The 15,242-nt window shown below is 34.1% G+C and overlaps 1 protein-coding gene and 1 pseudogene across 8 annotated transcripts in view; one reads left to right on the top strand and one right to left on the bottom strand.

Annotated features, from left to right (window-relative positions):
* Positions 1-15,242, top strand: part of PHC3 (polyhomeotic homolog 3) — a 71,231-nt gene that overhangs the window by 37,026 nt on the left and 18,963 nt on the right. For 4 of the 7 annotated variants that reach the window (XR_013994734.1, XR_013994735.1, XM_081070226.1 and 1 more), the window contains 4 exons: positions 1,485-2,356; positions 2,641-2,688; positions 6,700-6,850; positions 11,763-12,016. Coding sequence is in view for 4 of the 7 variants with exons in the window: in XM_081070226.1 (XP_080926352.1) it covers positions 1,485-2,356; positions 2,641-2,688; positions 6,700-6,850; positions 11,763-12,016 (1,325 nt within the window). In the remaining 3 variants the exon portion in view is untranslated. The remainder of the gene's footprint in view (positions 1-1,484; positions 2,357-2,640; positions 2,689-6,699; positions 6,851-11,762; positions 12,017-15,242) is intronic. The other 3 variants (XR_013994736.1, XM_081070227.1, XM_081070229.1) reach the window with 1 other exon arrangement.
* Positions 9,599-11,624, bottom strand: LOC308506578 (small ribosomal subunit protein eS10-like; annotated as a pseudogene). The gene has a single exon. The product of its transcript is annotated as a small ribosomal subunit protein eS10-like (transcript).

The raw sequence follows: 15,242 nt of genomic DNA on the forward strand, positions 1-15,242 counted from the left end.
TTCATGGATATTTGTTAAAACTTTTGAATTCCTCTTTTTTTTGAGATGTTAATCAGATGTTAATTTCCTTAAAGGATCTCCAAAATTTTAAATACTAACCAACGAAATGCAAAAATTTGGTTTGAAGTTGTTAAGAGTTTTTATAAGGCCTTTGTCACAAATGTGGTTGAATATAAAAATAGATGCAAGACATTATAGTCTTTATCTTAACATTCTGAGATTAAGAAAAAAATTTTGCCTTGTCTTTAGACCTATTTTAAATGTGTATAATTTTTACATGGTATTAATATTAAGCAATCTTTTCAGTTTGTCTTCTAGTGAACTCAGTTTATTTTTAAATTTATTTTCAATTACAGTTGACATACAATATTAGTTTCAGGTGTACAACATACTGATATACATTTATATATAGTGAATCCAGTTTTCATTCTTATTCAGATAGAGAGGATTTCATCAGCATCTCCCTCTGTGTAAACATATGCACTAGTGTACAGAAATGGCATAATGATGAGAATACTTGATTTTGCTAATTCTTATATATATTATCCCTGTTGTGAGTCCTCCTCTGTGGAGAAAACTGGACTATCTCTTATAGAGTAATGTAGGTTTGTTTGTTTTTGTTGGGGGGAAGAAAAGTAAAACAAAATCCTTTATTTAGACAGCACTGACTTCTGATTGCCTCATTTTCTCTGCAAGTAAAACTAGTACTCTCCTAGATTTCAAAGGGCCCCTGAAATTTCATTTCTTAGTTACAGCGATTATTTAACCATGCTCTAGGATTCACACATCTGTTTTTGCTTAACTGAATTAACTTTTTAAACAAAACATTTTTTCTTCCTGGGTCAAATTATACCAACTCTTCATCTTGGCTCAATTTGGAAACTTATTTGGGAAGCTTTATAAGTAATTACTTTGACTATTAGTTGGAAGAATGTTTAGACACAGATTAGAAAGGATGAGACCTTTATTTTATATATTTTATATTTTTTATGATTTTGACATTATATATATTAAACTTGTTCAGTGATACTTCTCCTCTTCTCCCCAAAGAAGGAATTCAAGTGGATTAACTTTGTTAAAAGTTAATGTTATAGAATTGTACACTTGAAACCTATATAATGTTATTAACCAATGTCACCCCAATAAATTTAATAAAATTTAAAAAACATGAAAGTTAATGAAGATATTCTGGGGACCTATAAAATTTAATAAGAATAAATCATGTGTAGATTCAGATTTATAAAATAATTGTTTTAGGCAATTTTCTTTTGGAACTTATCACAATACAACTTATTTTCTGAAATCTTTATAGTTTTCCAAGGAAAAGTTTGTCATTACATTTTCAAGTCGCTCTTGTCTGGAAGACTTTTAATAGCTCTCTGATGATTATGACCGTCTGATGTAAAAACTTTCCTCCTTTAGATTTATTTTAAAATTTCTACATTTTTGAAATAAATACTAATTGTCATTTTTTTCTCTCACAGCTTCATATCCTCCAATTCAGCCTCATCCTCTAATAAAACATCAGCAGATTCCTCTTCATTCACCACCTCCCAAGGTTTCCCATCATCAGCTGATACTACAGCAGCAGCAACAGCAAATTCAGCCAATCACACTTCAGAATCCAAGTCACGATCCACCCGCATCCCAGCACTGCATACCTCTCCCAAACCACGGCCTGCCCCCAGCTCCCAGTAGTGCCCAGGCACAGCATTGTTCACCAATTCAGAGCCATGCCCCTCCTCTCACAATGTCTCCTAGCCAGTCACAGTCCGCACAGCAGTCTGTCGTGGTGTCTCCTCCGCCACCTCATTCGCCAAGTCAGTCTCCGACTATAATTATTCATCCACAAGCACTTATCCAGCCGCACCCTCTTGTGTCATCAGCTCTCCAGCCAGGGCCAAACTTGCAACAGTCCTCTGCTAATCAGGTGCAGCCTGCAGCACAGCTGAATCTTCCATCTCATCTTCCACTTCCAGCTTCCCCTGTTGTACACATTGGCCCAGTTCAGCAGTCTGCCTTGGTGTCCCCAGGTCAGCAGATTGTGTCTCCAGCATCACATCAGCAATATTCAACCCTGCAGTCCTCTCCAATCCCAATCGCAACCCCTCCACAGATGTCAGCATCTCCTCCAGCTCAGATTCCTCCACTGCCCTTGCAGTCTATGCAGTCTTTACAAGTGCAGCCTGACATTCTATCCCAGGGCCAGGTTTTGGTGCAGAATGCTTTGGTGTCGGAAGAGGAGCTTCCAGCTGCAGAAGCATTGGTCCAGTTGCCATTTCAGACTCTTCCTCCTCCACAGACTGTTGCGGTAAACCTCCAAGTACAACCACCAGCACCTGTTGATCCACCAGTGGTAAGCCCTTGGAAGCTCTTTGACTTTCTTGCTGAAATGAAAGTAAAACTGTTTTCTCCCACATGTTGCATCGCTAGATCTACATGCCTATGACTATAAAAAGCTTGAAATTTCCATCTGTTAGTGTCTGACAAACATGCTGTATGGGCAAAAAAATTGCCTTTTGTTGTAGTATGGTTGCATGCTTGATAATTTGTGATGGTTATTAAAGTCCCTCGTTAATTTTATTACTATTTAAACAAATCCATCTGCTATCTTTACAGAGTTGATTTTTTTTCCCCAAGGGAATGCATTTGAACCAGTGTCATCTGCACAAAGTTTTTTCTCTTAAGGTGATTATCCTTCATAGATCCCTTCTATTGGCTTGTATGTTCTTAAACGTATGGTTTATCTAGCGAACCCTTTTGGTTGTGTGAATTCTGAAGTCCTGGGCCTTTAGGGACTTTTGTTTCAAGGTGGAGGTATGCTTATACGATGTACTTTTTTGGGAAAATTATATTTTGTAATTAAAATTTTGTAAAAACATATTCTAGGAAAGAATCCAACTTTGCCAAAAAGATTAAATGTAGAATTACTAAATTTCTGATTTTTAAATTTCTAATAAGGGAAAATATATACTTAAAATGTTTCTCATTTAAAAAGCTAAAAAATCTCAGTACATGAATGAATACTGAGGATGAAAAAATTCCATTGGGAGGAGTATAAGTTTTGAATAATTGAGATTGTGGTGAAATTTGTCAGAATAAACCTCTAAAAATGGTATGTTGCCTAAAAAAGGGAAATTATCTTGAAAAATGTTTTTCTTTGAACATTCTCTAAAGGACTTAAAATTTACAAAATAATTAACAATAAAAATTGAATAAGGTCTTTAAATGTTTAGGCAGAATGATCAAATTCGTAATTAAATTCTAACTGAAGAAAACAGTCTTCCCAAAGGAAATTTTATATCAAACTTCACGCAAGAAATTTTATCACTTACAGACCAATAACCATTAGCTCAGAAAGGAAAGACATTTCAAAGTCTGTTCCTTAATGGGAAACATTTTGGTTCTCAGGATGCAAATCTATAGATTCTTTCTTCTTGTCATTCAGACTGACCTCACTGGGCATAAAGAGATTGAATTCCACTTCCAACTCACTTTTATTAAAAACAGAACTTGAGAAAACAAAAAGGGGCATCTAGAAATAAGTTTGTCATTCAGTTATTATGTCTCTGTTATGTCTTTTCTTTTAATGAAGTTTTAAAGAATTTACAATGGATATTGTCACATAAAAACAGACTTTGAAGTGTACAGTACCTTCAAAGAAATCAAATTTAATTTAAATTTGTATTCTCACATTCTAGTTTGGTGAATTGGTTTTTAACAAGTACAAAATTAAATGTCTTTATATGCTTTATGTTTTTCTTATTGTTTTTCTTAGGGTAAACTTTGAAGGAACATTTTTGGGATAGAAATATCAAAAACATAGTAACACTTTAATTAAATGCAACTTAAAATACTTAAAGTTTTATTTTGTTACTTCCTGTTATCTCTTAAAAAATGTTTTTTAAAAAAATTTGTTACCTCATTTTTGGAAGTTTTTCCCCCCCATGAAAATAGCAACTTCCTCTGCTATTACTGGTACGGTCATACTTGCTATCAATGTTTCCATGTTATCTTTCTTTGAGTACCACAGCCTATTTATTAAATTGCTATATTTTTCTTTTATTACCTTTGATCAAATCTTTTTTTTAATCAAATTGAATTTCATCATGAATTACTCATTTCTTCACAATTTCTTGGTTGTTTCAAATATTTAAAGATGTAGAGATATATTTACTTCAGAGATGTGAAATTTTGAAAGATAAGTGAATTATCAGTAAAATCACTATGGTTTTAAAAAGGTATATATAGGAAACTAAGATTTTTCATTGACATTTGGGTATGATGTGGCAAAATAGATACTTTAGAACTAATAAGTGTTCCAAGGTTTGTTTAGGAAAGAGAGACAGATTAGACTAATATACTTCATTAAAGTAAGTTTGGCAGGCATAACTAGTTTGAGAATAGCTGTAGTTATGAGCTAAACAGAAATTGTGATGTGCAGTTTCCTAATGATCTTGTGAGTGAAACTTCTACCTCGCTGCATTCAATATTTTAGTTGTTGCACTTAGATTTTATGCTGATAGTGATAGATCTGTTTTTGCCTACTTCTTCTATTCATTAAGTTATTTTGTCTTTACATGGAAGATTTGGAAGAAAGTATATATATTTAGGCTCAGAATGAAAAGTGTTATACAGTATTATATAGTATTTATTATATACTATTCGTTGGTGGATTATTTCAGAATATGCTATTTATGTTATGCCTCTTTTTATGATTTAAAACTCATTATTTTTAAAAAATCAGAATTTATGCACGATCAAACTTTGATTCCTTAAAAGGTACTGTAGTAGGTGTTTGAAAAACTTGTGACAGCATTAATATTAAACGAGACTGTCAACATTTTAAGAAAAGACAGTGATCTTTTGAGGAAAAGTAATATCTAAGAAAGGAATACTACACAGATACAATTGAACTGGTTGATAAGTCCATACTAGTTTAATTACCTTTGAATCAACATCTCCTCCACTCCAACCAAATTAAGTAACCACTGCTATAGTAGATGCCCCTCACTAGAAGGTCTTTTTTTCTTTTTCCTTTACCTCCACGATAATTTTTTTGGATGACTTTCCCTGTATTAGACATTATCATCATTTAAAAAAATTTATCATTAGCAGATATTAGCAGCTATCATTGTTGCACTGTACAATAATCAACAAAATGCTTTTACTTCTGAGGATCCAGACATGAGGCAAGGAATCTCTCTTGGAGAAATAGGTTTCCAGATGCAGGGTTGTGAGCAAATACTTCTAAAAATGTTGCCTACTTAGTAGCTGATTTAGATCACAACTCTGCATATTATATTCTGCATATTATATTTGCTATAAAATTACCAGTAACAATAGAATTAAAAAAATTTTTTTAAAGCAAAAAAAGATTTCTTAGCAGAGGCTTAGAAAGTTAGTCTCTCTTTTTTGTTTTTGAACTATTGCTGCTGTTAGGTATGGTGTTGGTGATGAAACTTCATAGTCCTTTTTGTAACACATGGTTTATGCTTATTTCAGAAATTTTGATCATTTTTATATTTAATCACATGTACTTCAAATCATCAAATCCTTTCAATTATAAATGCAATATTAGATATCACTTAAAGTATTTTTTTAAGGTTGTTGAAAGATTTTTTTTGTTTTAACATTCATTAGAAGTATTAATCAGTTTGGGTAAGTAATCTGAAAATCTCACAACCTTTGTAAATTTAAGTAAGAAGCTTTGTACATAAAAAGAAAGGAGGTAAATTACTTTGTGGCTTTTTTTGGTAACCTATCATTTTTCAAAAATAATGGTTAAATAAATAATGATGGCAAATTAAAATACCTGTGTCAGTCTCTAGAAGTGGACTTTGAAAATTCAGCCTTAATTTTAATGATAAATTAATATTATTTTTAGTTGCGTGGTTCCTTCTCAGAGTGCTTTTGAGTCCATGTTTTCTTCTTAAGTATAATCTTTACCATTGGATAACAAAGTAATTAAATTAAAACCTTAAAAACTTTCCTCTGTAAGTATGGAACAATATTAAGAACTAAAATTAGTATTTCAAATGGCTTACAATGGTGTGTGTGTTTGTATGTATTATTTCCAAGGACAGATATTTTCTATTTACCTGATATTAGCTTGTATTATTAGATTTTTGCGTAGATTAGAAGATAAAGAAAAGGTATAATTGCATACTTTTTTTGTAGCTACTCAGACATTACTTTTCATAATTTAATTTTTAATTCACATAAATATAATAAGGATCCTGGGATGTAGTCCTTTAAGTCAGTATATTTCCTGATATATTGTGTGTCATTTTGGAGATTTATTTAGTGTATTTGTGGAAAATAGCATCTATTTTGACTTACGACAATTGGAAGGTCATGGAAACAATAGTAATTTCCCAAAATAGAGTATATAAAATGAAAACATTTCTTTTAATTCTCAAAATTAAAAATATGTCCTGACTTGGCTGTCACCTTTTTGGAAACCTCAGTGGTTTGTAGCCTAGATACTGATCCACAGTTTGCTTTTATTAAAATATCAAGTATTATGAAAATGTCATTTGAGTGATTTTAAGGTTTTGTTTTCAACTTGTCAAATAGTCCTTTTGCCTTGTTTTCAAGTTTAAAACACTTAGAATTTATTTTTAAAAATTAAGTCAGGAGCACCTTGTTAAATGTATTTTTAGAAACATTTTAAGGCCGTGTGGTTTGTTGTTGCAGGTTTATCAAGTAGAAGATGTGTGTGAAGAAGAAATGCCAGAAGAGTCAGATGAATGTGTCCGGATGGACAGAACCCCACCGCCACCCACACTGTCTCCAGCAGCAATAACTGTGGGGAGAGAAGATTTGACTTCTGAACATCCATTGTTAGGTGAGGAAATACTAAATTGAGGGAGTTTTCTATTAGATAAAAATTTTGTTTTAATTAAAGTTTACTGAGGTGACAATTGTTAGTAAAGTTACATAGGTTTCAAGTGTACAATTCTATAATACATCATCTATATATCACATTGTTTGTTCACCACCCAGAGTCAGTTCTCCTTCCATCACCACATATTTGTCTATTAGATAAGTTTGTTATGTAATTGTAGTAAAGAATAGATTAGAATTCACGATTTTTTTTATTAGAAATAATTAGGACAATTGATGAGGAACCACTCAAATGAAAAACATTGTAGCCTTCTAAGTTTTAGTGGTTTGTACAGATGTTTCATATGCCTATTCAGGTTCATGTGTCAAGTTATTTCTAGCTTAGAAATTGGAATAAATCAAAGTTCTGTCAAAAGATATGTTATACTTTCCAAAATCACAAAGCATTCTAAGTTATATCTGACATTCCTACTAATTGCTTATGATCCAGATTGAATAAATGCTTTTAACACTGTGTTTTCCCAGACAGTACTTAAATTAAGCCTCACTAATTCTTACTGGAGACATGGATTAAAAAAATTCTTGAGCTTAAGCAGTCAAATTTTTATTCATTACTTCAGTGCTACTTATAAATTCAAGTAAATCTTTTGTTTGCTCCTCCTCACAATATCAAAGTGACTGTGAATCTTAGGTATTTTACTAAAACATTAGTATAACCTATTGCTCAGTGTCGAGGTCCTAAAAAAGATACATTCTGTGTTGGTGTTTTCATTTGTGTGTTTTTTTTTCAGCCAGTTAATCTTTTAGTCGACACAGCTTTCAGAGTTTTTTCTGTGCATAGATCACAAGGTAAATGTTTTTGCAGCTTTACAAAAATGGACTAATGCCATATATATGGTTCTGCAATCTTTTATTTTTTAGTTTTACAATGCACCATAGACATTTTTCCATGCAATGGATGAAAATCTGCTGCTGAAACACAGAGGGCTGCAGCTGGATAATGAGAGTGACCCTAAAGCAAAACATTAGCCTAAGGTTACAGCCCAGGGTCTGGCAAATGCCTGCGGGGACACTACACAAAATGAATGTCTTCGAAGCCCCTTTGTGGGGCCCTGCAGCCACCCCTGAGTTCCCTTGGGCCCCTCGGGTGGAAGGGGTCCTGTAAACTTTTTTGCATCCACATAAACCCCCCAATTTCTGTCTGGTTTTCTTCACCTCATCTTCTATCCTAGCCATCTCATCAAATTCTCTTATCATCTCCTCATTACTTAAATGATATCATGTGTGGCCTCCTTGTATTCCTTGAGGCACTGAGCCAACCCCTTGTTGGTTTTTCTTTTAGCTTTCTTGGTTATATCATCCCCAGCTGGGCACTTTACTGCAGCCTTTGGTTCACTGGCTGGTTGTTCTTCCTCTTTTGGCTTTCCCTCATTCTTTGGTTTTCCCTTATTCTCTGGATTTCCTTCTTTTGGTTTTCCCTGGCTCTCCAGCTTCCCCTGGCTCTCCGGTTTTCCTTAGCTCTCTGGCTCTCCCTCTTCTTTGGGCTTTCCCTACTCTGGCTTATCCTTATCATTAAGTATTTCCTCATCTTCTGTCTTTCCCTTATTTTCTATCTTTTCCTCTTTTTCTAACTTCTCCTTGTCTTCCCGAGTACAAGCCATTTCTGGCTTTCCCGCATCCTGTGGCTGTTCTTGGTTTTCCATCTTTACTTGGTTCTCAGGTATTGCTTCACTTTCATTGCCGAGTTTGTCCATGTTGAGATGTCCTCTCCACGCAGACCTGACTGGCCAGGGAATTGACTGATCGGCTCAAAGTCCCCAAGGGGCTTCAGCAGGATACCTTGGCTTATGTTTCAAAGCCAAACAAACAATGTGGAAGACTTAATCACGTAACTCAATTTTCTTGCTTGGCTTCTCAATTGAGGCAGGGGCTGAATCACAGTGAGTCCAGAGAGAGTGAGGCTCGGTAGTTGGTGGATCAGGAGGCAGGCTCCGTCCGTTCCACTTCAGCACTTGCACGCCTTCCTCCAGGCCCTCCTTCTACTAAGGAATTCTCCTTCCTCCCAAATAGTGACTAACCTGTTTTTGTTTTTGTTTTTTTTTAATTTACCAATAGTTAGGTCAGGGTTTGGCAAACTAGCTCACACTTTAAATCTTTTCTGCTGTCTCTTTTTGTATGGCCTGTGATGGTTTTAAAATTTTTAAATAGTTAAAAAAAACAAGTTAGAAGAAGAGTAATATTTCATGTCATGTGAAAATTATGCAAAGTATGAATTCCATGTCCTTTAATAAAGCTCTCTGTAACACAGCCATGTTCATTTGTTCATATATTATCTATGGCTACTTTTGTGTTTCTACAGCAAAGATGAATAGTTGCAGAGATCATATTTTCCTTTATAGAAAGTTTGCTGCCCCTTGACCGAGATAATAAAAATGTTGGTTCAGGCTTTGTTATTAGTATTCTGTTCTATTGAATATCTCTTGGCCCTTGTGATCATTTCAGATAAAGAACCACTATAACAGGCATGGAAACAAATTGTAATGAGACATTGACTTTGCTACCAAAGCAATGCTTGTCCTCTTTTTTTCTTCAACATGCCACATCCCTAACCCTTCCGTTCTCCCCAGCTTTTATTCCACTACTACCAATATGAATCTCTGAGAAGCATAGAAGGGGTAAAATCAATTTTCTTCCAATATTTCCCCTTCATTAAAGATAGAAAACATTTAGTCAATAAAATTATATAAAATATTTCAGACAAGTTTATTATTGCTTTTGTTCAAAATAATATTTCAAAAGATAGATTTAAGAAAATCTAACTATAGTATGAAATCTTTGTAGTTTCTGTACACTAAGAATGGATGTATGTTGCTGCAGCTTTTCTGGAATTTTGATTTAAAGACAGAAACAGCAGTTTACAGTAACTGGATACCAACTTTGCATTTTGACTGTGATTTAATTGCCTGATAAGCATTACTAATGGTATTGAAGGACATTTAAACATTTTTGAAATACTGGAACACAAGAATATCTTCACATTTTCCCCTCAGGAATATAGTATGAGATCCTGCCAAGCATATCCCTCTGGCTGAATTGTCTTAAGTACAAGGTAGATTTTTGAATCTTCCTGTAATTTACTTCATACTCATTACTCTTCTGTAGTATATGAGGGGAAAAGAAGCAAGGTCTGTAGTTAGAATAATGCTCATCAAATCATGAAATAAACTAACCTGCAAAAAAAAGGGACTTCTTTCCATCTAGGATTCAGTTTTCATAAATCTCTGCTCTTTTAAAATTTTTCTCAGATAAGTGTACTCACTGATATTCCTAGCTATCAGCCGGTTTCATCTTTCCACTTTAGTACAGGCAGTAAAGGTTCAGAGCTATTGAGTGGGTAGGTAAAGCCTCCACCACAGGCTGTTGGGTCTTATCTTATTGTGGTCCTCAAGTGTTTGAAGGGGAGGAATGACAGTGGTCCAGCCCAACACTTTGCAACTGCCTGGTACTACAGTGTTCCCCCTGACATAGACAGTGCCACTGAAGAGTTAGCAAAACAAGACAAAACAAAGAACCTTTACGCATGGATTTGGATTAGACTCATGCTTGAAATAAAGGTGATGTGACCTGTGTAGTTCATTAAAATCTATTTATTCTATGGATTTCATGATCCTTTTTTATTTAAGCATACTTTCCAAGTAATCCCCCCCCATACCATGTGAAATATGTAAACAGGAACATAGGGAACTTAATATCTATGTAGCTTAAACATTTATAAAAAGTAACAATTTCAGTATTCTTAAGTTGACGGTCTAAAACATATTCATGTCTTATGGGACAATTCTTTTTTACCACTGTTGGAATGATAACTGAGCAAGTTACCCCCTTCTGTAAAGTGGGGATAATAGTTTCTATCTCATAAAGTTATTGTGCAGATTAAATGAGATAATAAACATGAAGTTTTTAGAATGGTTTTTTTTTTTTTATTTTCTCACAAATTTATTCAACACCAAAATCGCTCCCATTTTGCTGAGACCATTTTCTCTCCAAAGTTTATTCAAACACTAATAATCGCTCCAACTTTACTGAGATTGTTATCATGTCTCCCTGCCGTGGGACTTCCCCCCAACCAATGCAGCCTCGCCCCGTTTGTATTGACTTTTAAAGCATTCCTGATCACACTACATTATGCAAAGATGGGCACACAAGATTTTTTTTTCGTCACAAACTCATTCAATACCAAATAACCGCTCCCACTTTACTGAGAGGGTTGACCACGTCGGCGACCAAATCTGCCTCTAAACTGGAATTCTGCCTCTAAACTGGAATTCCGTTGCTGACCCAGCCCCGGCCTCAGCTTTCTTGTCGGCGCCAGGAGGCACAGCGCTCGGTCTGTAGGGGTCTCTGTCAGCTTCTCCTCGCGTGAGTCTTGCAGGTCGCTCGCCTTCCAGACCTTTGGGCCTTGGCCTGCCCGTCTCAGGCCGGCTGCGGCGCAAAGTGGCCGGCACGATCTCGGGGGGCACGTGGAGGTCATCGCGGAGATACTACTGGATACCCTCGTTGGTCAGGTACCAGTAGGAATGTCTCCAGGCAAACTGTTCCTTCACGTAGCCTCGTGATTTGAGAGACTGCATGGCTTTCATGACGTGAAGATTAGGCACATTCTTGTCTGCCAGTTCAGGGTGTTTGGGCATGTGAACGTCCTACTTGGCCACCATCACTCCCTCCTTAAAAAGGAGCTCATAAATGGCAATCCGGTTCTTCTTGGGCATCAACATCGTTACAACTCCTTAGAATGGTTTTTTTAAAGCACCACATATTAACTATTATTGTTATTAATGATTTTTCTTGAATTTTCTTTCTGTTTGCCTGGACAGAATGCTGAAGATTTTTTTAAAATGTTTTTTTTTTTCCAGAGCAAGTGGAATTACCTGCTGTGGCATCAGTCAGTGCTTCAGTAATTAAATCTCCTTCAGATCCTTCACATGTTTCTGTTCCTCCTCCTCCACTCTTACTTCCAGCTGCTACCACAAGGAGTAATAATAGTACGTCTATGCCCAGCAGCATTCCCAATGTAGAAAACAAACCTCCACAAGCCATTGTAAAACCACAGATCTTGACCCATGTTATTGAAGGCTTTGTGATTCAGGAGGGATTGGAGCCATTTCCTGTAAGTAACAAGCAAATTTCTGTTTGTAGAATTATTCATGTAACATTATTTTAAAATTTAGTCTGTTGGCTAATAAAAAGCTTGAAGTTTTGTTCTAAAAAAGTTGTTCTTTTATCTAGAATTCATCTCTCCACATATATTTGTATATTCTAAATATACTTCTAGAATTTTATGCTAGCTATTTAGATGTGGAAACTAAGGAGGAAAATTTTAGGACATAAGGATATCAATTTTATAATTTTTAGAGAAAGGTAGTTCGAAGTTTATTCCAATGAAATAAACTTTTCTATTTTTTCTTTTTAAGGGGACTGAAATCACACCTAAATTTATTTTTCTTTAAATGGTGTTTCTTGTATAATGTGACACTTTGTGAACTTTGAGTACAGAAAATAATAACTTCCCAATAACTTAATACTTCTGAAGTTACCCAGTTGATGGTTTATAATTATAAAATAGATTTTCTCATTCTTAAGTCTCAGTCTTCAGATTTTTTAAATGCTTTAAAATGTTCACCTCAAAATGGGGGTGTTATATGTATCACTAAAAGTCTTATAATTTGAGACTAACTGTACATAATTTATATGCTAATATCTAGAGATGAACATTTTTTCCTTAGAAAATAAATCAAAAGCAAGTGGCCAAAAGCAAAATAGATTATTTTGAAGGCCTTTGAATCATCTCATTTTTCAGATTCATGGATAGTGAAGATTTAGCATTGTGATAGTTGGTTGCCTAATCAGTTGCCTTTGTTTCCCGTTTACTGTCTGTGTGTTAACATTGGCTATCCTATAAGAGCCCTGATTTAGTGCGTGGAAGGACAGCCTCTTCTCCCTACTCCTCAGTGTTTGGATCCTGACTCTGCAGCTCACTGACTGTTTAACCTTTATCAAGTCACTCAGTCTTTTTGAACTTCATTTTGCTCATCGGGCAAATAGAGATGATACTTTGCTGTTAGGGTTGTTGTAAGGATTAAATATGCATAAATTGTTCTGTGTGCTACCTGGTACCTAAGAGCCATAGCTATTATTATCAATTATTACTAGTTACAATTACAATTTTTTTTCAGATTTCAAAAATAATATGTATTATTTTTTAAATGGAAAATTTGGGAAAATACAGAAAATACAGAAAAATCCCCACTAATTCCACAATGTGTATATTTATGTTTTTTTCATTTGATCAAGATTATTATTATATTATTATAGTTCTTCTTTCACTTAGTGTATACTATCTTGAGCTTTTATTTTCTCATGATTAATAGTATGTTGGAAAAATTTTGAAAGCTTACATAATATTTCACTTTATGTGCAACCATAGTTTAAATAATCCTTCCATTGTTGTTGGACAATTAGGTTTCCCTTTTTTCACTATTCAAATACTCCTGAAAGGAATATCTTTGTATATAGAGTGTCCACATTTTAAATAATTTCTTTAGCAAAAATTCCTAGAAGTACAGATATTGCATTACATTACATATATATTCCTAAGATTCAATATATATTACTAAATTATTTTCAGGATTGATTATTTAAATTTATTCATACTTCAGAAGTGTATACCCCTAGCAGCACTGAATTTTACAGTTTTTTCCAGCAATAACATCAATTTTACTTGAGGTATATTAAATATACTAACTGAAATGAACAAAATTTAAAAGTTTATTTTAAATTTAGAAGATTATTTAATTTAGAAGATTATTCTCTAAGGTTAAATGTAGAAATTTCTAATAAGCTATTGTTCACCATGTGTGGCAAATATTGGAGACTTAACCAGAATTCTTAAATAGAATAAGAGGTGTTTTTTTTGTTTTGTTTTTTTTTTTCTGATTTGCTGAGGGTTTGCTAGTGAATCAGTAAATATTTTTGGTCTGGATTGTTTTTGCTAAAAAACATTTCTAAAATAAGGATTCTTCATAACATAACCAAGTATACTGAAATAGTGAATTTTTTGTTGTTGATTTCAATATTAAGGTTTGTGGATTTTTTCCATATTTTTTTGTGATTATAGTGGATTTGGTTACTGAACTAAAAATCAGGAGACTTGAGTTGTAGTCCTGTTTCTGTTTTTGTAAAAAAATCACTTAAATACTTTGAACATTAGTTCCCTTATGTTTATTTCTTTATTTAAGTATAGTTGGTATACAATATTATATTAGGTTGATGCAAAAGTAATTGCGGTTTAAAAGGTTAAAAATTGCAAAAACCGCAGTTACTTTTGCACCAACCTAATATTGGTTTCAGGTGTACAATATAGTGATTTGACATTTGTATACCTTGGTATGTGAGCACCACACTAAATTTAGTCTGTCACTGTGCAGTTATCACAATATCATTGACTACATTCCCCTTTACCTTTTCACCCATTTCTCCCCGCTGACAGCTATCAGTTTCATCTGTTTCTACCGTATGAGTCTGTTTTTATTTTGTTTTGTTTGTTTTTTTAGATTCCACGTATAAGTGAAGTCATAGAATCTTTTTCTTTCTCTGACTTATTTCACTTAGTATAATACCCTCTAGGTCTGTCCGTATTGTCACAAATGACGAGATTTCATTCTTTTTTATGGCTGAGTAATATTCCATTGTCTGTATATATTCCACATTTTCTTTATCCAGTCGTCTATCAATGGACACCCACTGCTTCCATATCTTGGCTATTGTAAATAATACTGCAATAAACATAGCAGTGCGTGTATCTTTTCAAATTACTGTTTTGGATTTCTTTAGTAAATACCCAGGAGTGGAATTGCTGGGTTGTATGCTAGTTCTAGTTGTAGATTTTTTGAGGAATTTTTACTGTTTTCCATAGTTGCTGCACCAATTTACAATCCCACCAACAGTGCATAAGTGTTCCTTTTTCTCCACATCCTCACCAACACGTTATTTGTTGACTTTTTGATAATAGCCTTTCTGACTGGTGTGAGGTGGTATCTCATTATGGTTTTGATTTGCATTTCTGTGATGATTAGTGATGTTGAGCATATTTTCATATGCCTGTTGGCCATCTGTGTGTCTTTGGAAAAGTGTCTGTGTCCTCTGCCCATTTTTTGCCCTTATGTTTAAAATACACATAATAATTTATCCTGAGGAGATAACCCTACAAATGAAAAGCTTTGTACATGAAAAATAAATCTTAAAAGTTGTTACAGAAAAAAATTAAGGATACCAGCTAATCAAAATTTATAACCAATTTTTAAAGACTTTTTCGTAACAACTTGCCCAAACTAGGA

The sequence above is a fragment of the Rhinolophus hipposideros genome (assembly GCF_964194185.1).
Source record: "Rhinolophus hipposideros genome assembly, chromosome: 2".
Lineage (NCBI taxonomy): Eukaryota > Metazoa > Chordata > Mammalia > Chiroptera > Rhinolophidae > Rhinolophus > Rhinolophus hipposideros.